General features: G+C 36.3%; 1 protein-coding gene across 1 annotated transcript in view; it reads right to left on the bottom strand.

The window, feature by feature from the left end:
- Positions 1–23,162, bottom strand: part of LOC133522776 (uncharacterized) — a 75,091-nt gene that overhangs the window by 33,939 nt on the left and 17,990 nt on the right. Inside the window, exons 2-4 of the mRNA XM_061858231.1 lie at positions 20,628–20,664; positions 4,809–4,891; positions 3,433–3,565 (exon numbers count right to left, since the gene is read on the bottom strand). Of these exons, the coding sequence (XP_061714215.1) occupies positions 3,433–3,565; positions 4,809–4,875 (200 nt within the window). The 5' untranslated portion in view covers positions 4,876–4,891; positions 20,628–20,664. The remainder of the gene's footprint in view (positions 1–3,432; positions 3,566–4,808; positions 4,892–20,627; positions 20,665–23,162) is intronic.

Genomic DNA, 23,162 nt, shown 5'->3' with positions numbered 1-23,162 from the left:
TCGGCTTTAATAATAGTATCATAGCCCTAGACGTCAATAATCACAATTCCATGGTCGTTAAACAACTAGCAATTAATAGAATTCCATAGTGAAGGTTAATGCTAAGTACGAAACATTTGCAAACAGTTACGAACAGCGGTCGTAAAGAAAAGATATATTATCTGTTTCCTGACAGCATCAGATTATCAGGCGAGATACGAGGTCATGATCCCAATAAAAATGTTGTCTCAGGCATACAAACGCAGCAGAAACAATACATTTATCGCTGCAGGCCCACCCCGATCTGAAAGGTTATACCTGTGCTTTTCGGTACTATAGAGCTTGTATTTATCATAGGTTATAAGATTTATAAGCATCATACTGTTAACAAACTGTATTTTCACATAGATACAAATGTACAACGGTTGCGTTTACGACCTACGAAAGGTAATGGTGACCCAATTTTATTCTTATAATGTTTATTTAGGGCATTTCCTAGTAACAATGATAGACATATAAGCTCGAGTAACTCCACACTGATACCAAATTGATTTTCAATCTATCTGGTTTAAATGGATTCCGAGAAATGTATCGAACGCTGTTATACTGTTACACGGTTCGCTTCAGTTAAGACTAATGCAATTTATTTTTTAACCTATTTATAAAAAAACTTATTCACCGCAAGTGACTCTAGTAAGATTTTAGTATAAAAATAATGATTATAAATAAAGTTAGTCAGTAAACTTATTACCAACAAGTTAAAAATAAATTCAAAGAATTACCAATAACAGTGTCATATCAAGCAAGCGCTCAGCAACTCTGTCGGTCTGTAGTTACATGTTAAAATTCAATAACTAATAACTAAGTAGTGCCTTATGCGGTTATCATTTCATTGTACAATAATACGTTTTATAGTAATGGAAACTGAAGAGAGCTGCAATAATCTATTGAAAACGTATGCGATCACTTTTACTGTTATCCAATTTAGAGCGCGGCGAGGTTGGTTTCCGCTTTTACACGGTTTGTTGCCAACGGTTCTCGAGGTACATTGTTATTAGCCATGAGCGTGTCATTGGAATGCCTGAACCGCGGAGGACGTGCGGCAGAGTGACACACATTCCGAGCTCCGACCTTAGCTGTGACCAACCAATGACCGCATCTAATTGACTCATATGTTTATACGTATCTTTATCAATTCTAGGTGTAAGCCCACATATCAACTTGGAGTTGCACTGCCAAGTTGTGGTGACAAAAGCATTTGTAATTTTGTATCTACACAACGCATAACCTCTGTGACTAAAACGTTATTTTCGTTCTTGATTATGATGTCTTCGTTAATTTATCAGAAATACAACTAAGTAACCTTTAGAGAAGTGAGGGCTGTAACAGCTTTATCATTGCATGCGATTATTATTTTCTCTAGGATTGCTTGGTTTTAGATCTGAGCTTACTGTTACCGAAGCTCATTGAATTAGTGAACATTCATGATTGTCCGATCTGTTATCTGAGACATTTGGGTTAGGGTCGTGTCCGAATCACTGACACGTCAGTTTATACATTTTCGTGATCGGCAGTTAAAGAATGACGAGTCATGGCTTTGATCAGATGTGATGCGTTTTGTTCGATTAAAGATTAGTCTCACTGGGTCAGATCAAGAGGTCGACGTTCTGAGGCTGATGCTTCAATTATTTAATTGAATATCGTAACGTCTAATCTCTAATATAAATTGAAATTAACAATTATAAAAATCATAATAATGACGGTCGATAAATTAAGAACCGTTTTAAATTGCTTATTCTCTAAGCCGGTGGCGGCAGTATTAAATAAGATTAATTTATAATGCTTAAACATTTTTAAATTAGTTCACTCATCATAAAACAATTGTACACCTGTTATAATAAACGTTTAATATTTTTCGATAGTTTTTGTTATAATATGTATGTTCTAGAAAGTCACATGGAAATGTTGTTTTAATTGGACTTACTTGGATAGGCACTTGTTTTTGATAAGGTCACGTTCGTTTTTTGTAACAATCAAAGCAATGCGAATTCAGAATAAGCGCTTTTAACGGTAGCATTCGATTAAATTCCACAAATGATGGTAAATTTCCATTTGGAGCTGAATGAAAATCTAAATGGTGCAATTTACATCTGACATGGTACAGAGTGAAATGAAGATTGTATGCTACCTGCATAGTAATGCTTTCCCGCGTTAGCTAGGAAAGTAAACATGGACGAAAGTTGATTTTACAGAGTGAATTTTCAGATACTAGGTTTTGAGATCACTTTTTCGTTGGTGTATCATATAGTGTATACAGAAATTAATGAGGTCAATATGGTTAAGTGTGGCATAGGGGCAAGTGTGGCTGACCGTCACATTGGGTGTGTTTACATATTGATTAGTTTATTGCAAGTTCATACATTTACATTTAACACACAAGCAAGTATCAACACTTATGTACCTGTATGGTTTCGCCATGTTCGTCTGTCTGTCCGTCCGCGGCTTTGCTTCGTGTTCGTTAATAGTGCTAGAAAGCTGCAATTTGGCATGGATACATAAATCGTACATGGAGACATAACGGTTAAATAAAAACTGCAATAAACATTTGTTAGGCTACCCCATCAAAATGTTACTCTTTCTGGTTTACCCAATGACGCGGGGTATTGTTGGATAGGTCTTTCAAAATAAATACGGGTCTCCAACAACCATTTTACATAAAGTTAATATTTTCGAAAGAAAAAGATATGTGTCCCCTTTTAACTTTAGAACCGTGGGTCCAAAAAAAAGTATAAAAATCGCAAAACAAAAGCTTCATAAATACTTTCAATGATAAATATAGCGAACATGATGGGTCCAGCCGTTTTTGAGTTATTGCAAAAAGTCTTCTCTTCTTAGTTAAATGACGTACAAAACGCTGCGAAGGTATTCCCTGCTTGTGATGTACGATCAATGAAATTGTTTTTTTTAGCATTTTGCGGTTCAAGTAAATTTGATTTTATTTAAATTGTACATACTTTTGCTAAGAACAGTCCAACATTATTTAAAGTAAACCGCAAAAATAAAATAAAAAATAAGTAAAATTTCTTCTACCGTAAATGATACTTACTAATAGCCCCCGTATAGCCTATTCTAACAAAATGGTAACTACGGAACCGCACACTGAAGTTTTTTTAACTACCTATTAACAAAGTCAAGAACACGTTACGAGGCCGGGGTAGCCGTACTGACTGCTCCTCCTTTTATCGAATGCGGAACATCCATTTCGATTGTTTTACATCGGGTCCCATGAACTTGCAGTACAATACAATTAGCAAAAAAGTCCGAGGTCGTTGCTTTTGCTTCTGACTCATTTTTAACAATAATAAAAAGACTTATGCCTCTTTAATAAGGTTTACAAATTGTCAGTTAACAGCGTGGACAATGTTACCTATAAGCGTTAACCGTAGTACTAACCTGAAGGAAGCAGCGAGACAGTCGGGCTCCTCGCGGCACCAGCCCTGGCACTCGTACAGGGACAGGTTGCGCACCGTGTAGTACGCCGTGCCCGTGAAGTCCACGTCCGTAAGTTTCTCGAACGCGATTCGGCCTGTTAACAAACGCTTATTGTCAATTAAGACTTAAGACTAAGTTGTATATATTTATGTGCTGTCGGAAAGTTTTCCAAAATTGGAAAATATTTACTTGAAAAATATTCGAATATATGTCATATTTTATAAATGCAAATAATTTATTGTACGAAAATGAGTCATAGAGATGACAATATTTCACGTAAAATAGATTAATTTTCAATTACTGACCAGTGTTTAAAAACTAGCCACCTTACCAGTTAACATCACCTTATACCTACTAAAAATAAAGTCTATTCACCTATCTAAACATAATTCATTTTAATATAAGATGGCTAGTTATTGAAGGGTGGCCAGTAATTGACGATTTACCCTACGTCACAATCGGTTCGCTTTTAGCGTCCAATATATGAAATTTTCCATTTGCAAAATAAAAGTTTCCTCTGATACCTGTATTTTTTTCCTGAAATCCCCGACATCTACACCGTGTTTTTTTTTTATTTGCGTTAATTTCAAGGGTGCATTCCTGAGCTTAAATTAAGTACCTTTCTCAAAGACACCGGTATTCTAATTAACTCCATTTCGGAGATAATCAATATTTTATTTTTATCTTATAAAGCCCTTACGAGTGTGTACACTTATCTTAGGGCCCGTTCACATATTGATTAGTGTTTAGTGTTTGTTTTTGGAAAATAACTATGCCAATTAGTTTCCTTAAACGTACTTACCAATACACCGAAGTTAACGGAATTCAATAAAAACACGGTGTATAATTGCCAACTTTTTGAAACTTTCCGCAACTTGTACATGTATCTACTTGTACCTAAGTATATGTGCACTCCGTAAACCAATTTCTAACGTACTTATAGACTGGTCTAACCAACTTCTGGTTACTTACCACATTCACCTTTGTGATTTCACCATTATGACAACCAAATTTTACGTAGGTACAGAAATCAAATAAATGTACGTTTAACATGAAAAAGGGTGCAAGTATGAATCATTTATGGAAAAAGAAAACAAATCTCATTAAAGTAGAAGAGGATAATCAGCGTAGCGTGTATGACTAGATAAAAGAAATACGACGACAACACACCCATACCCAACCCTGTATGATTGTGTTACCTTCTTTAGTGACATTTATTCTCGTTATACTAATTGTAAGTGTTACTTATATGTATACTCCCTCACATTTTGATCCACATATTGCGGAGCAAACGCTGAATTTTATGTAAATAGTTTGTAAATATAATAGCTACTCACTAAGCACGAAGGAAACCTGCAGGGCCAACAGCACCAGCTGCGGCAACCGCAGCGCTCCGCCCTTCATGCTGCCGAGTCAACGCCTGGGAACAATACAATGCATTTAATATAACTATGTAAAGTAGTCTAAATCTAAAGCCTGACCAGTAATATAATTATGATCACGCGGCATATTGCGGAATTTCATTGGAACTAAATTGTTTATACTAAACTAAACTGTTACCATACATGAGAATTACAGCGCCCTTTCATATATTTCTGGTCGGGCTTTACAAATTATAGTAGGTTAGGAGTACGTTGGGGTAAATGACGAGCTGCCATTGAGTTATGGCCCGTCGCTCAGTGGTCATTCCCCACTTGAAGTACGAAGTGGTGTGCTTGTAATAAAAATAAATTAGAGCGAGTAGCAGTTTAATATACAAAAGCTAAGAACAGTGTAAGTACAACAATGTTAAAGTAACTAAATCTAGTAGGTACCAGATATATGTAAGTAAGTAAACACTTTATTGTAATAATATTGATAGCATCAGATAGAACATAATTGTGTAGTACAAAGGCAAGCTTATCCCAATTTTTTGTTTTTTAAATCATTTAATTCAAGTAACTTACAGCTATGTCAATATGTACAAACCTATTACTAAATAATTACTAAGACAGCTATGTTTTTAGAAGCACCTACTTAGTGGTTAGACATAATAGGTACTTCTAGAAACATGCATATCATCACAATGCCTCAAATATGGGCTGTCAAACCTCTCGGCAATCGAACGCAGGATTGGGTTGGGGCTGGCCCGCACCCGGCGCACCAGGGATGTGCATCGTTTGCGCATAGTTGTATGAAAGCAATCGACGCGCGTTTCAGCAAACATCCCTAAGAGTCTCTTCCAGTTAACATATATGTGACGTTACCTTTGAAAAGGGACCTTATTGTCGATGGCGCTTCGACTTTTAAGCGCCATTGACAATAAGGTCCCTTTTCATAAATAATGCCACATATATAAGTTACGTAAATGTTCATGCGAAATTTCATATCAACGAGCAGACGAGCCGCCTGATGGGAAGCGGTCACCATCGCCCATTGACATAAGCAACTGAAGCGTTGCCAAACCTTGAAAACCCTGAAAACCGCCTTCTTAGTCGAAAACCCCATGTCGTAGCGCAACGGAAATACCTCAAGATGTAACTGATTCCACATTCTGCACGTTCTGGGAAGAAACGAGGAAAATTCCTGCTTATATTATTGGTGTGCCATGTATCTAAGAAGTGGGAACGAGTTTGCTCCTTTGGTGGGATATGCAGAGCAAGACGATGGCACCAATTCAAAAAGTTCTTCGGAGCATTTCTCATTATACAGACGGTATATCATGCATAGAGGGCCAACGTCTCTCCGAAGGCTAAGAGGTTCTAAGTTTAAACATGTCGTTTTTCAATTGTATGGGAGCAGATTTTTAGCAGCGGGTTCATGTGAATCTTAATGATGTATTATTAAAAATGCTAAATTTAAGGAAAGCATGTTTAATGAGATATTGCGATTTTAGAGAAATTGTCTCCCACCATCAGTCCAGCCGTGGAGTGAGCTCTGTGATGCCGACGTTTTCTTAAAATACTGTGTAGTTTAGGGTCGGCAACGTGCATGTAACTCGTATGCTTGTTTGCCACCGACGTAGTATAAAAAAAGAAAAAAAAAGTCTCTTAAGAAAAGGGATGTACTCGTACAGGTTGCAAGCGTCTTAGTCCGTGACCGCTTACCAGTCCGGCTTAGCTGACATAAAAAAGTTACTTATTCTATTGTTATTACATTTATCCACCATTTATCGAGAAACGATTATTATGGAATCAGCCGGGCAATATATTACTGAAAAGAATCTGTTTGATAAGATCCATCATAAACATTAGATATGAAGGTGCTAATACACTCTAGAAAGTAAACTCGGCCGCATTCAGAGAATAAGACGATAGGAATTAATAAAAACAAGAATACTTCGTAGAAAGTCTGGCAAAAAGTTCATACTACGTTCCGACATAGTTCTGATCTGAAGCTCACCGTCCCAATTCCTTAAGTTATGTGTACAATGCGACGGTATTGTTATCATGTACAATGAGTAAAATCGAAAGGCCGAGTCTGTGGTACTTGCAAGTATTATGTTACTTATTTAAATTTCTCTCCGCCATTAAGTTTAGGACTATGCACTACTGTCAAGCAACATTTATTTATATCGAATATTTGTGTGTTTGTATTTGTGGGTTCAAATCCTGGTAAGGGCATTTATTCGTGTGATGAGCTTGGATATTTGTTCCTGAGTCATGGGTGTTTTCTATGTATTTAAGTATTTATAAGTACCCTCAACACAAGCCTTATTAAGCTTACTGTGGGACTTAGTCAATTTGTGTAATAATGTCCTATAATATTTATTTATTTATTTGTCTTTTTCAGACATAGGCACTCCCAGTGTAAAAAATCCAAGAACAATTAGTCGTTTCAGTTGTTATGACATTGTAGTAGAAGTGTAAAATAAATTTAAGAAAAAAGAAGATCGTTCATTTGCCGGCCGGAGGGAGTAAGCATCACGCGCGCGGACCGGCTGCGACGGCACATTAGGCTGATGAGGCCGCCCATCACCGGCTGAAACTCACTTCCGGTGATTTGCAACTCGAATGCGGGTCAAGATCACCGCGGTTGCAAGCACGAAAGCTAATAGGAAAGTCAGTGACACGAATTTTCATTTACTTTTTTGCATCGCAATATCGCTTTCACTAGTCTTTTTATTAAGCCGAATGAATGATCATTTGTAAACGTGAAAGTAAGGCGATTGTTGTATGTACTATCTATTTAGAAACGAAATGAAATATTCTTATACATAGTTAATGATTTGAACAGCTTTCCACTATTCTGTAACGTTATGCACGATCTGATATGTTCAATAGCAAGGTAAATTGAGTATACATTGAAAACAACTCAATACTATAGGTATTTAAGACGTTCATTCAGATCATGCAATTGCGCATAAATCTGCATTACTTTTCTCAATCAAAAAACGTACGAGATAAATTATGTATAGGTACTTAAAAAATGTTACCGCTACTCGAATCAATCACAAGTAAAAGTAACCACTTTTGATGTTCGTGAATTTGTTATATGCGTCAGTTTTACATAAAAAGCTTATCAAGACGAACTCAAGCAGAAGAGATTTGTTTACTAACAGGAATATACTCAAAGATACAATTTATGATAGCGTTTCTAACGCAAACTTGATATTTACTCACCTTGCACGGCTTGTGCGTCGTGCCGGAAGCCGCTGGAACAGTTACCTCGCCTGTAACACCAGCCCCGACGACTTAGCCGACCATTCTCCCAGCGAAAACTTAGACAGTGTATTGATACACATTCGCACTAACACAACCACTTCATTGCAAGACGCTATTCTTTCCGGAATGACACACATATTCCAGATCAATCGACTTAAAGTCCGATCAGAAATATATGATCATTGTCAAGAGGGCGCTGTTATTCTCATGCATAAGGTAACAGTTCAGTTTAGTATAAAAAAATAGTTGCAATGAAATTCCGCAATATGGTGCGTGATCATATATTACTGGTCAGGCTTTACTAATTTTTGCTTGAAGGCGACTAACACTAACGATCCACCTGTAGTGGGATTTGTAATTTCATACTATATGCTAACGTATCAATTCCAGTCAAGCATTAGGTAACCATGCAAAGGCTGCCAAATTTTCTAAGGTACATAACCATTTGATGTTTAGGTACCAGTCGCTGTTTTTTTCAAACCGGAGGAAGATTTTTTGAGGAAACCGGTTTCATTTCCCTTGGTTGCCATACGGATCCTAAGCTAGGTGAAATTCAACCGGGATAGGGCTAAGATGAGAAAATGAGTTAAAAGTATATATGTAGGTATATTGTAACCGATTAGACCAGATCATAGATACGAGTAGGTAGGTAAAAGGAGCTTTCCTATCTCATCTTCGTAAACTACACTATTATAAAATTCAAGGAAATAGTCTGAGACGTAATTGGTTATACAAACATACAGAAAGCATTTTTAATAAAACCACAAAAGTCAAGACAGATTTTATTAGTACCATGAAACGATTTATAAAAAAATAACATTTTAGTCTAAAAGAGCCTATTTGTATAATTTTGCATGGGTAGCATTAAGTTTTGCATAGGAACCTTACACTCAACATGGCCCGATATGTTCTTTGTCAATTTTAACAAATCATGTGAAAGTTTGTTCATTCCATTGCTTATACTATATCTACCTACTGGCGCATACTATATGTCATTGTGGCCGTATCAAAAATACACGCTTTATTCCATCTCTGTTATACATTGCTCGTTAAAGTATAGAATAAGTATACCACCTACATATTTATTATTGGACCGGCGTCAACCAAATGAGTAAAGAACCCATATTTCTAAAACTAGACGTTCAATTCTATGAAGGCGTTAAATTACGAAACACCTACCTATCTATAAAACAAACTTCCCATTAACGAGGCAATTTTGAAATCAATTTGACTGTTAGTTATTAATCGCGCTACAAACCGGCGCTTTAATGCTGTGTGAACTAACGAGATAAATATTATAATCACAAACGGGACGGAGGAAGCAGTTAAATTCCGAACGGCATCAGAACAGTAACTACCTATGCCGTATGCAGATCGCAATTAACGTACGAGCAGAAGAACACGGTGATGTGATTCATATGTCACATAATGATTGTAACAGTTATATCACGATGCGCAAGAGCGTATCGCGGAGGCGCGCATAGTGCAACTACCGCTGCGCACAAGATGCGTACACAAATAGCCCAATTTAACGGTTAAACCTACTTACTTCCGACATCGCCGGTAGATCATAACTACAGTTTGCTAACTCGAAAACTAAAAGCATTTCACGTTATAACAGTGAACTAGAGCGTCGCGTTAACAACGTAATGCCACATGAATATCATAATGGCATGCTACTGTAATATTTTTTTACTTCACACGGCCATCTCTGTCATAACCTCATAACATCGTTCAGCAAGTTTAAGAATTATGATAATTCATTTAAAAAATTAAACCAAAACTACTATAGTACAAATACTGGTGGAGAACATCGAACAATGCAGAATATTTTAATGAATCAAAGCCAATCATCATATCTAATAATCAAGTAATCAACGTGACCTTATCACTATTATGCATGTACCCGATTTTCATTAACTATACAATAGCTTCGCGTTCCCATGCCGCCTCCAAATGGATTATTTAGTAGTAGGTAATTTTAATATGGATGCGCTACTATCTGACCTGTGTAATTATTTACCACACTGCTTCGTACAATGAAATTACAGTTCATATTTCCTGTTAGCCGTCTCTGCCTACACTCACACACAGTGGGGTTACGTCTTAATGCTATCTGGAAAGAAAGGGTTATCAAGTCGTATTGCGATCCACACAATGGAACTGCTAAGCAAGAAATAAAATTACTTTGCAATTGCAACGAAGCATGCCCATCCATTATTCTGCCTTATTTGTCGGCAAAGATGTGTCGTTGGAAATGATGTAGCTATATGTTAAATAAAATAGAAAGCAAAACCTGACCTAAAAGTATGAACTGACCAATCATCACTGTAATTAGTGACCGTGACTGTCGATCGCGGTCATAAGAGGTAGTAAGCCGTAACAACGTTCCGGTATGCCACGACTTGTCATTAATTTAGTTAATAGCACCTATTCAAATTTAATTTATGGAGTGTCAATTCTACATTTAACCTCTTTTTTAGGCCTGTTTGCATTTCATTTACTGTGAATGCACCAATACACTGGGGCTTAGTGTTAGTGTATCCAATTGTTTTTCAAAATAGATTAAAATATTAGTAGCTTGAAACTAATGTGTTAACTTGCTAATATTCGAAGTATTAAGTATTAATGTTTTACAAATTACTACCATTAGTAGTTTTACATTTATTTATACACGGATTGTTGACTGTACCCCTACCAAGCTTTTCACGTCTCTTAAGAGAAAAGAGGACGGCCGTTTCTCCATACAAACGTAGTCCCCATTTTCCTCTCTGGATATTTACATTACTTATGGAAAGTATTTTTACTTAATTTGATGCACATGAACCATAGGTAATGTAGGGGACGTTTGACTTTTTTAGATTTTTTGATTATTGTAAAAATTAGGAGCGTATAACGTATTTCATACAAATTCATAAATGCTCCTAACTTATAATAATTAAAAAAAATTAAGAAATCACACGTAGGGGCATAGGTTGATATACAACAAATTGTGTCAAAATATTTTCAATAATGTTCATACCCAGAGAGGAAAATGAGGACTACGTTTGTCTGAAAAGGCGATTTCGAGCGGGTCCTCCACTTTCATCTTAACTAGAGACAGAAGCCAAACTCGATTTAGTTGCGTTTTTCCATCAGTTTGTTTAGCCACCTTCTAAACACCTTTATTTTATTTGTTGCCATAAGAAGTCAACGGGATTTTATAGGTATTGAATTAATCTAGGAAAAGGCTCGTAAAAATAAAAATAAACAAAATAAAAAAACTGTATTTATTATCTTTTTTAAAATTGTCACACAAGTGAAAAAAAAAAACATAATTAATGTGACGAAAAATTCACCGTGGAGTGCATTTGACAACGCCGACGGAGGCAACTGGGTCCCGTTAAACCAATTTTCATAAAAACTACATGTGTTTAGCGATGCACAATCGCGTTCAAAATGTATTCACATTTCCTTCGTATTCCAAAAACGTATAAAAATGAAAAAGAGTACATCAGGTTTTTTTTAATAAATACATAATTCGAATGTAAGAACAATTATTCACTAGTATTAACTGGAATGCATTACAAGAAATACTATACTGCAATATGAACCTCCTCATATTCCTCGGTTTATGAGTGCTAGGATAAGTAGGAAATTGATTAAGACAGGATTAAGACTTCGTTCAGGACACATTCCTCTAAAAAAGTTCGCTTTTATGATGAAAAAGAGCTATCCCCGAACTGCGAAGGTTGCAATGTTGTAAAGGATGTTCAACATGTATTGGTGGAATGTATGCGGAACGAAGGTAAAAGACAAATATTGATGAAGTCAATAAATCTTAATAGGTTAGATGTAGATGCATTTCAAAGCATCCTGGCGACACCAAACTCAGAAGAGGCAAAGGAGGTATATTTATTAGTGTATAATTATATTAGCCAGTATACTGTCAGGCCGTAGATGATTGTAATTTAGTTTAAGGTACGATGGGACTAGCTTAATATAAATAAAAAACTAATATACAGGAGAAAATATTTAAAGTCATCTTAAATTGACTCGTAAAGGATGTTGTAAATGTTTATATTCGGAGCGATTATTTCTCAAAATGTTCACAAAATATTCAATGTTCCTGAAGACCCCTATTCGTTTTGAAAAACCTATTCAACGATACATGGTGTGGACCATAGGGTTAAGGCGAGAAATTTTTTTACCCCACATCACGTGTAGGGGAGGTGCCCTAAAAAACGTTTTTATAGTTGTATTTTACAGCTTTGTTGGCGTGATTAATTTATGAACCCATACCAAATTGCAGCTTACTAGCAGGATCAGCGAGCTAAGCCGGGAACAGACAGACTAGTTGACTACGGAACCCTAAAAACGAAAATTCCGTTAAAATTCCTCATCATATTATCATTTCGCTTTTACAGTAGGTACCATAATATTTTTACGTCACTATAAGTATGCTAGTATGGGTTATTTGTTTGGTAATGGGATGACAATTGCGATCACATCATTGAGGCCGTATGTCACAGGCATCAGAGCTCCACGGCAGTAGCCACAATAAGCCGAACTTGACCGCGGTAACGGTACTGCGCGCGCGCACCGCGCCGCAGTACATACACTACCTCCCACAGACACCGCATAACGCTTGTAAAGCGAATCTTGTAAATACAAACACTCGCTTTACAAGTAAATAAAGACTAAAAGCGCATGGGTTGTTGTTGTTGATATTTATAGGAAACCTAGGTACGTCAATTGGACGGTTGAACTCTCACATTGTATTTATTCGGAGCGTGAATATATCGTGGTCGCGAGTCTTAGGATACATGTAGGTATATTAAATGTAGTAGGAGAGTGATCTGTGGCGCAAAACAATGCTCGAACGTACCAACGGCAGGTTACTCGGCTGACCCAATTATCTTCACAACTGGGCCATATGTTTTCGAACGCGTGTGAAATTTTGCGTCGTACTACCACATACTTTCACATTACTTGAGGATGTATATGAGTGGATGAGAATTGAAGGATTGTAGAAATTTAGTTTGTTAGCCGTAGATAAAAGCTACCTACTCGATTAATAAATAGATTAGGCTCCCAAGGTTTGGGATCTCAATATTCACACAATTACCCCTATAGATAGTTCTTAAATAATTTAGTAAGTAGGTTTATGTATCTGTCTGTGGAATCGTAGCTTTTAAACGGATACTATGCAGTTTTATGTAAAAGCGAGCAGCTGATTTGCGGTGATTCTTAGCTGTTCGATAAAAATCTATCCAGCAGTTTGAAGAGTATCCATCTCTTTTCCACAATAATGTAGGGCATTTTTCACATAAAATGGTATAAAATCTTATGGTTAGGCTTTTAATTTTTTCAAGAGTTAATAATTAAAAGTTACACGAAACCACAGACGGTCCGCTCCCGCCCTTCTTGAAAATACATACCTAAACTTGCCCGACTCACTAGGGTTGCTTCTGTATTAATTTCGAATTTTAAAAAGGAGTAGGTAATATAAGTTTACAGACATACATACATCGATTCGTTTATACATACATCTTATCATGTTTACATTCCTTAGAGACTAAATTTTGACGTACATACAGTAGGTAGGAGCAACGCGCGCACAGCCCGACTAAGCTCTGCCCGAGAGTGCCCGAGAACGCCTGTAAATGTAACGTCTGTGTGCGTGCGGCGAAAATGGCACTTTGTACTGAGCGGACTCTCTGCTCCAGCGCGCGCCGCCGCTATTTACTTTGTGACGAAACTGCTTTTTATAAATAATCGGTATACATTTTACCGCACTGGTAATTTATATAAAACCTTTTAAAGGGCACAACATATTTTTCTCTTAGTTCATTCCTCAAGAATATACAAACGGTGTTGCAATTTTATACGAGAAGGAAAAGAGGTCAATTTAACGACTTATACGCGGACGAATCGAGCGTAGATAATTTATATGATGTGTTCCATATTTTATATATGAAAATACAAAACTTGTCAGTAGAAAAAAAGCGCGAAATTCTAATTTTCCATTTGGCGCAAAAGTGTTCAAAGCTTGTGTTTTGTGCTTCAGTATATGTACACACAAAGAATACGTATTTTGTTCCTTTATTTTAAGTTAACATTAAATCCAATAGCATATTTCAGAACAGGGCAACGCTAAACTAAACTAGCATCACGAAAAACTAGTAAGCGTTGCCACCACATCATGAATTTCAACAACCCCGCTGCCTGCTGCCGCACATGACACGCTCAAATCACTCAAAGATTAATTTGATCATCATCACAGAGTCAAATATATCAAAAAAATCCTAATATCGAATGTTTCTGACTGACGAACCCCTGCTAGTAAGACCGTCTACTGCAACATCAAAGTGAGTCCTAAATTTTGGTTTATGCTATTTAAAGTACCCCACAGTAGGTATTATATTGCATAAACACGCACCAAGCCAAGACATTTGCCGTTGGTGTTTCAAATTTTTATCTGCAGTCATTTAAAAAATTAGCCCTGGCTGGCTATCACAACGCCGCATTACGGCAGTGCCCCTGCATTCTTCTCGTGAACTGTATAATTAAATGCATTTATTCGTTTCTTCGTGATGGCGTGGTTATCTAGAAACCCCGGTCAGAATGCAGCCTGCAGAGCGGTCTCGGCGACCACTCGTGGCGCAAGTGCAAAGTCTAATGCGGTTATAAATTTATGTAATAGGTAGCAAACTAGCCTAAACATTTTAACTTTTAGCCGGATATCACGTTTATGGATATAAATATTGACTGGCACGTGTTTTAAACTTTGTGACGTCGAATTACCTAGTATTTTTAGTTATTTCTGAATTATTAAACAGAAATTGTGCCGATCAATCACAGTATTGTCCAAAACGTCAATATTTTTTATTTATTTATTGTTATTTTTTTTATTTTTACTTTTGCATGAAACATTACAATCCATATGACGCATTGGGGAGTGTCGATGTGGCAATATTCTCTTCTTTGACAATAAAGCATAGCTTCGTTAAATACTTTATCTTTAACGCCATTTGTTTTTAGCTTGTTCCAAGCAGTGATGAATGCACCACGACTTCGTTAACAGTCGCCTTGGACTTGTGCGGGGCAGTCGTGAACCGGGTACAGATACATCGATACAAGCGCCGGAGGAAACCTAGCCTGTGTGAGACTTAGCCGCGGATTCTTATTGGTTACCGCCGTGGAGTCGATCGCTTCAGCAAACCAACAGATAACATTAACATTAGACATAACAATGCAGAACTTGATTGTCTATTGGCATTGATATATACAGATCTGATGTTTATTGGTTACGGGAAAATGTCAGATAGAACGGATAGATTTCCTTGACCATTGACAATTAGATCGGAATTTATTCAGAACCATACACATCAGACCTGAATTTGTAAAAACTTGTAGGCGGTTTAGACAATCAGGCTCTAAATTCTGATTAATGATATAGGTACATGGGCGATCTACTGAAGGCCCATAGCTGAGAACGAATGATTTCGTGATTTTGATATATTCCAAATTGAGCTGTGCAAGATGCACCTGTGCGATGATACCTATACTTAATTGTGAGCAAATTATTTCGTTCTTGGCAACGGTCTTTCGAATGAAGAAAATTAGTATTAATTCGATCATTCATTCGACTCGCCTAGGTTTGGTAATAGGAATGGAATAACACCTCTGCCTACGCAAGAAAGCCGGACAGTTTTGCATAGCCTCTCCGAGTCAGAGATTACTAATTAAATCGTATAATTAAATCGCAACTCGTAAAGCCGGATATCTAGACTCTCATTATGCTTGTTTTGATTGCCTCAATCTCGTGTTTCCTCGGTTTGCTTAACCAAGTTTAGTTAATATTCCATTTGCCCTTATTTATATATAACCGATTACTATATTTCGCATTAAAACAGTATTTTCAAGTACAAATAAACGTTAACCGGCGGGGGTGCCCCAGAGAGAAAATAAAATGAATATTTGGCTTTAAAATAGAAATAATTAAAAACCGACGTACTCTGAATACTCGCTTAGGCTTAGGAGTAACTATTTTTAATAAAACTGACAACTTACTGTTTCTCAAAATTTGATTTACAAGATGAAACTAATTGTATTAAAATACCATTTTATATATATTTTTTACATATTTACACTATAATTAGACTAGTTCATCTATAAGGACTAATTTTTTAATAGTAAAGGCAGACTACTTTTTTATAAAAATACTGAATAATAATTAGAGTGTTCGATATAGTTAAATTTCATGCTGAATTATACAAAACTAAAAGTTATTCTCTATACTCGATTATATGCTGAATTATACAAAACTAAAAGTTATTGGAAACCAAATTCTAAAATTGGGCCAGTCGCTTAATCGTTCATTTATTGCTGACATCACCAAGTTATATTTCCCTGCTGTCAGTTGTATCTAATTATGTAACCGCGAAGCTCCGTTGCTAGTCATCTCCCAATAAACCAAGACAAGACCAGTCAGTGGAGCTAATCCACTTATTGCGTCCGACCTGACGCTGTGTAAGGAGTAAAACGATTCTAATTAGAAAGAAATCGGCCAAGTGCGAGTCGGACTCGCGCCCCAAGAGTTCCGTAATCACACACATCAAAGGTGTAGAGGTAAGGCAACGCTTATTTGAAACGCTTTCAATGGGCTATTAAGTAAAAAACACACATAGTTTAAGAGTTCCGCTATGGCCTTCATCAGGAGTTCCACTTCGACGAATGGTTTTTTAATTCAAATGCTTGGTATTCTGATGTAAATATAATAATTACTATTTGTATGCCTATAACATTTGATTCCTCATGGATCCCATCAATAGAATGAATACTTTTAAACAAAAGTTCACACCGGTTCAGAAATGACGGAGTTTTTAGGTCACAAATATTTAAAAATACGGTCGAATAGATAACCTCCTCCTTCTTTGAAGTCGGTTTACAGCAAATAAGCACTATCGTCATTTATGTAGATAAAGATTTTTTTATGAAGATGATCGTAATAGTCCTTTTCAAGACTAGTATAAAATAATGCCTCTATGTGTCGATAATAAACGCCAGCGCGTTAGCCCTGCGGGCAATACAATTATAGTAATTATTAAACTGCATTCAGCCTGACAATAAATACTAGCAACTGGGACAGATTAGACATATAAAGATACGTAGGTAAAGTAATTATACTCCCTTCGGAATTTGTATGTCATTGAACAGGCATTTTATACTCAGGCTGCTTAGCCAGATGCCAAAATCTCTCTCTCTCTCTTCCATATTAGTGAGACAAGAGACATTCACGTATCGTTTAGCATCTTGGCTAGACATCGAGCTCAGATGAGTTTTTATTTAGTCAGGTATGAAAGTGAATTTAGACTTTTTAGGCTTTTGTTTAATAAATGACTATATTACAGAAGGTTAGATTCGAATAGTGACTACAGCACCATTTCTGTTGCACCCTTATTCCAGCAACGTTTAAAGTTATTTTTTCTTGTAAATAATAATTATAATCTTTTTCTGTCTTATTTAGAGATGCGTTTTATGGATGTATAATTTGAAATCATAATAGCTTAAAACTATAATTATATTATTTTCTAAAATGAAAGAAACATGTGAAATAATTGTCCCTTAACTGAAAATCCTAAAATGCGCCCAGAAGAAACCTTGAAGCGACGCTTTCATAATGTCGCTAATAAAAATTCAAGTACTTAAATAACCTATCATATATGAAGTACTCCCGGGATAGTGATTTAAGCAACAGTAATTTAAAATTTTATTGTGAGTATTCTATTCAGTACCATATAATATGCATACTTTGCTGCAAAATGTACTCTGAAATTCAAAATGTAATTCCAATGTTTATAGTTGTTTATGTGACTACTGTGAGTTTCATAAAATGATCACACGAGTGTTATAATGCTTAGTTATGTACGTCACATACACTTTTTTTTATACCACATCGGTGGCAAACAAGCACACGACATACGACCCGCCTGATGGTGTCCTAGAACAGAAAAGTGCCACTTTGATCTCTCCAGGGAAAAAAGCTCTTTTCCGAATAAGTAAGGAATAAGTTTCCGAGTATGTGAAAAATAATTTTGTGGTGGTACGGTGATGTGGAAGTTAATGTGATTAAAGTATCAGTTATCAAAACATTAAAGTAAACATTAAGATGCAATGCAACCATATATACAGGTTTTTTAATTAGGTCGTTAGCTTATCGTTTCTGAATATATTACAGGGAAGTTATGATATGAATGTACATAATAATTATTATATTGTGGTTGATATGTTGATACATATGCCGATTTAAAGTAGACCATCACTACTATCATGTTGTAAAAGTGAAATAAGGTTGTAATATAGTTGTCATATACAGTGTGTATTTTTGATATAATCACTAACTTCAACTAGATTTTTTTAATTTAGTTTTGAGCATAATTAATTTTAGAAAATATTTCGAGCGGCCATGTATTTCGTACATCATAGTCACTGTGACAGTTGTGATGTCGCGTCATTAAATGCGACGTTTGGAGTTATTACAAAGTAGTGATACATTGCTTGCTTAATTATTTCATATGGAAAAATAAAATTCGTGCATATTTCTATAAAACCTGTGTAAGTGTGTTCATCAAAGTCTAAACTTATGGCTATGAGCTGTCCTATTAAAAAAAATCACGCTGTATAAAAAACTGGTAGATCACAATTACCCAGCCCGGTGGGGAGCAAATAATGCACATTTTACGGTACATAACTCTCGGTGCGAGAATTTATATGGACTTTGACTGATTTGCTTACCTACAAGAGCCTTGCAGGGTCAACGAATAGTAAATTTATTTATTTTCCAAGGTGTAATCCTCTGACTCTCCCCAGTTAAAAAAAAAAAGAAATTTCGATATAAATTAACTTAATCTGACAAATTGTAATCTATTGAAGGCTCTTAACACAATCTAGTCGAAAGAGCTTCTAAAAGTGTTCTAAAACCTAGATAGCGACGTCAAAACACTGGCAACATAAACTCGATAAATGCTAAAAGCTTTATAGTGAAACCGCCGATTACATGTAATGGCTCGAATGAGTAGTCTACGAGTATTTCGTTCTCATTATTTTGAGTGCATTTCACAAGCAGTTCAATGTCAATATCGACATTTGCCATTATACTGCATTAGACGGACAATTGACAGTAAACACTTCATCGGAATCGATAGTTAGTTGGATTAGCTGAATAGCTCGCACCCGCGGCAATATAATCGCCATGTTGCCGGCCAGCGACTCGCATGTTGTTCGTTGTAAGTTAGAATGCTTCATAGATACCTACTTATTATTAAAACTTTTGAACCGTGTAAAATGATTTAGTGTAAAAAAAATCGTATTTCAGCCCTGGTCTTTACTCCCTGGATATATAATTTTCCAAGTTCTTACAATCAATTTGTAACTACTGTTTTCTTTTCTATACCTAGTTATCGAGGCCATTTGAGATGAACACTAAAAAATTATACTAATGTCTTTCAAATATTTGGCGAATACGAATATTCGTATTCCTTGCATCACTAGTTTATATTTCAAAATGGCCAAATTTATTGATATAAGTATGTATATTTATAATCCCACTTTTTATTTGCAAATAAATGTAATAGATTAAAGTAACGTAAAAGGCAAACCATGCGTCGTTATTTATTGTAAGACATGCAATCACGTCGGTAAGTCGAACGCGAGACAAAAAGCGGCACCGGACCGAGTTCAGTCGCATCCCACGGGCTATTGTTGCCATGTGTACCACCGTGTCAGGTAGCTCTCTAACACTTAGTGCTAGCTGCATGACTAGCGCCTTCTGTCCATGAGCCACATTACTTATTTTATTTCACTGGAACCGGCCCCTAAAATTTGAGCTATTGATCGGGTTGACCCAAATTTATTTTGTAAATTCACTTAAGTATCTCGCCGGGGTATCTAACCAACTAAAAATAACAAATAAAAAATACTCCCTATTTCATTCCACTAGTGTACAGTCAATTTTAAAACTTCTGCAAAAAAACTACTTTTCTTTCATACAAATATCCATAAAATCGAATAATAAACTTTTTTTAATTTTTAGTCAGTTCGGTTCCTAGACACGACAATCGAATTAAAAAAATATTTGAATGCATTTTTGTTCATTTTTAAAACGAAAAGATTTTTTTATATAAGTAAAATGAGGTAGCTTAGAGGATTTTAAGGCACTTTCCTTCCAGGACCCATTAATTTTTCCACACTGAATAACTAACGAACACACCCTAAGTCTCTAGACGGAATTAAAATTGTACCCTATAAGTTAAGCAGGACCAAAAATTATTTTTGAATATCCCAGTATTTCTTTTCTATTTGCACTCTCTATTGCGCTTTCAAAATACTACAATTACAGACTATATGTATCTATGGTATCTAGTTCAAATATTGATACATTTAATTAATTAAAAATCTCCCTAAAATCACAATCCAACGTTCCAGAATTAAATCTACAATTATCGCAAACACTAAATTGTTAATAATCACCTGTGTAGAAGATGGCTCGCTCTCTGGTTTTTATTTCCTGAAACAACCATGAACAACACTTTAATACTCGTAAAAGGAACACAGCAAGGGGACTTAGATTACAATAAGTTAATAACCTTCGGCTTAAACAAAATTTACAGTGAGCATGTACTAGTAATTGGTGAGAAATTCCACATGACAATGCTTTCTACTGTTCTAGATAAAGTCGTTACCGCAAAATATCCGTGACGTGAAGTGCTAACCATTGTCGGGCGTGCCAACTCCAACCACAGCTTTGCTTCTATATCTATATGGCTTACTGGGATTCGAGGTGCTAATATTTAGGACGTGGTCTGGATTGTTTAACATAAATGAATATAACTAATATAATTATAGTAACAGTTATTTACAACATAATTTCATTGGTCATTAAAGTGTCAATACTTTTTTAAATACCAGCGTATAACTAAGTTACAAATAGAAAAATAGCTATTAAAAACCACACCAGTAAATTATATTAACAATATCCCCAGAATGTCAGCGATATCGTTTCTAGTAGGTACACACTATTACTGAGGCAAGCACAGCAACCAAAAGACTCGCTAACACTAAAACTTGTAATGTGCAACCATAATAAACTAAGTAATAAAACTTTGAATTAACGTTTTACGTTCGGTTGTAACTAATCTTCTCTCGCGAGTATAATTATCTGAAAGATAAAATAGATCAGGTACAGTCGCGGACTCTATTGAGCCAGTTAGGGTTCAAGCTGATTTGGTTGGCAATACTGACGGTATGAAATGTCCAATGTAAAGTAAACCCTAAATGACAAAACTTCCGTCGACATTTTAAATATTTAAAAAAAACCGTACCCCTAGTGTAAATAAATTCGATTTTGAAACGTGACGTACGCGTTTGCGTTTAGTCTCATTTTGTATTGGATTTAGAAAGAGCGCGCCAAGCGGGACGTTTTGGAAACTCAAAATCCTATACAAAATGAGACTTAACGCAAACGCGTTCGTCACGTTATGATGTCGATAAAATTTACACTAGGGGTACAGGTTACTCACGTATTTAAGTCGAAAAACGCTCGACATTTTCATCATCATCATAATGTTATGTCTTGGAATATTTTCCGTAAGAATTTACAGATGTAGTGAATAATCCTTTCCCATCTTATTTTCTCGGGATCGTTCGTATTAGTCATGTTACTTCAGTCAACCTCAGTACATTTTGTACTGAGACTGACTGAAATAGTATAACACGTTCGTACGTTTCCGTGAAAAAACGATGGGAAATGATTATTCACTACATCTGTAGTTTGTATTGTATATTACGTCTAATCTAAAGTCAACACGTAACTTGATATGGGTCTAACTATATTCGACATTTTAAATATTAAAATAACGCTAACTTGGCGTATAGAGGGTTTAAACAGTATTTACAGTGGGCGATGGAGTCCTCAAATTTCTACGCCTTAATACAGTTAATATAATTATTAGTATACTTTCTGGGTTCCTAAGTTACTATGAGGAATGAAAATTAATGAATATGTTACCTCCTTTTCTACAACCCAAATGTCCCAGAAAAATAGCATGCAGCAAATATTTAATAGCACTTAGATAAAGTCTGGAATATCCTCGTGCTTAAAATTATGGAAATATGGGCTAACGGAATGCTAATGTATTTGTCACATCTCCGAAATTGAACACAAATGTTAATTTGGAAAGTCTGCCAAAGAGCTTTCTTCAATTTATTGCGCTGTTATACAGTAAATTGTGGTTTTTACACGTTATCTGTTCATCCAATGCCAACCGCAACATCCGCTTAATTCCCATCGTTTAAACTATGATAACGGTTAAGTGGGAAAAGTAACCCTACATTCTGCATCTATGAAATCTGAAATCTGAAATCTGAATGACGCGTGTTCCTAATATTGTACCTATTAATATATAAACTACAGAAAAGTTGATGGGAAACGAAAAAAAAAACACCTACATGTACTCAACCGTGCGTGCTGGGGACTGGGCCTAGCTAGTATCTTAGCGCAAGCATCTCGGGAAGGTAAGTACTAGTCAACGTGGGCAACTTAAATAAACCACGACGGGTTTCAAATAGTCCTTTTCTCGTACAGTGCTTAGAAAATGGCGTTAGAGCGAGGAACAATATCGCCCGCGGCGCTCGCGCATTGCAGACCAATGTTGAGGCAAAACGGAAAAATAAAGGGAGTTCGCATTGAAATGGTTCCTATCGCCTCTCGGTTTGGTCGCTTCCCCTTTATCCGCAGCTGATCGCGCTAGACAATGCGATGGTGGGCACTGGAGGCGCGGGCGCCGGGAGCGGACCGCGCGGGGCGGGGGTGCGCATGACCGCTGAGGGCGCAACGACCTTGCGCGCACATTCCGCCCGCTCTTTTGAAGGCTCTGCGTCCCTGTGTCGCGCTATCTAACCACGCGATATTCCTAGGGCGGGTAACTCGACTAATAAAACTAACCTTGTTCCGAACACCATTTCTATTACAAGTCCAACACAATCGTGTCAAATAATCAATACTTA

This window comes from Cydia pomonella, chromosome 1, assembly GCF_033807575.1.
Source record: "Cydia pomonella isolate Wapato2018A chromosome 1, ilCydPomo1, whole genome shotgun sequence".
NCBI classification, from domain to species: domain Eukaryota; kingdom Metazoa; phylum Arthropoda; class Insecta; order Lepidoptera; family Tortricidae; genus Cydia; species Cydia pomonella.
The sequence above is the reverse complement of the archived record's forward strand: the minus strand, read 5'-3'. Positions and strand labels throughout refer to the sequence as shown.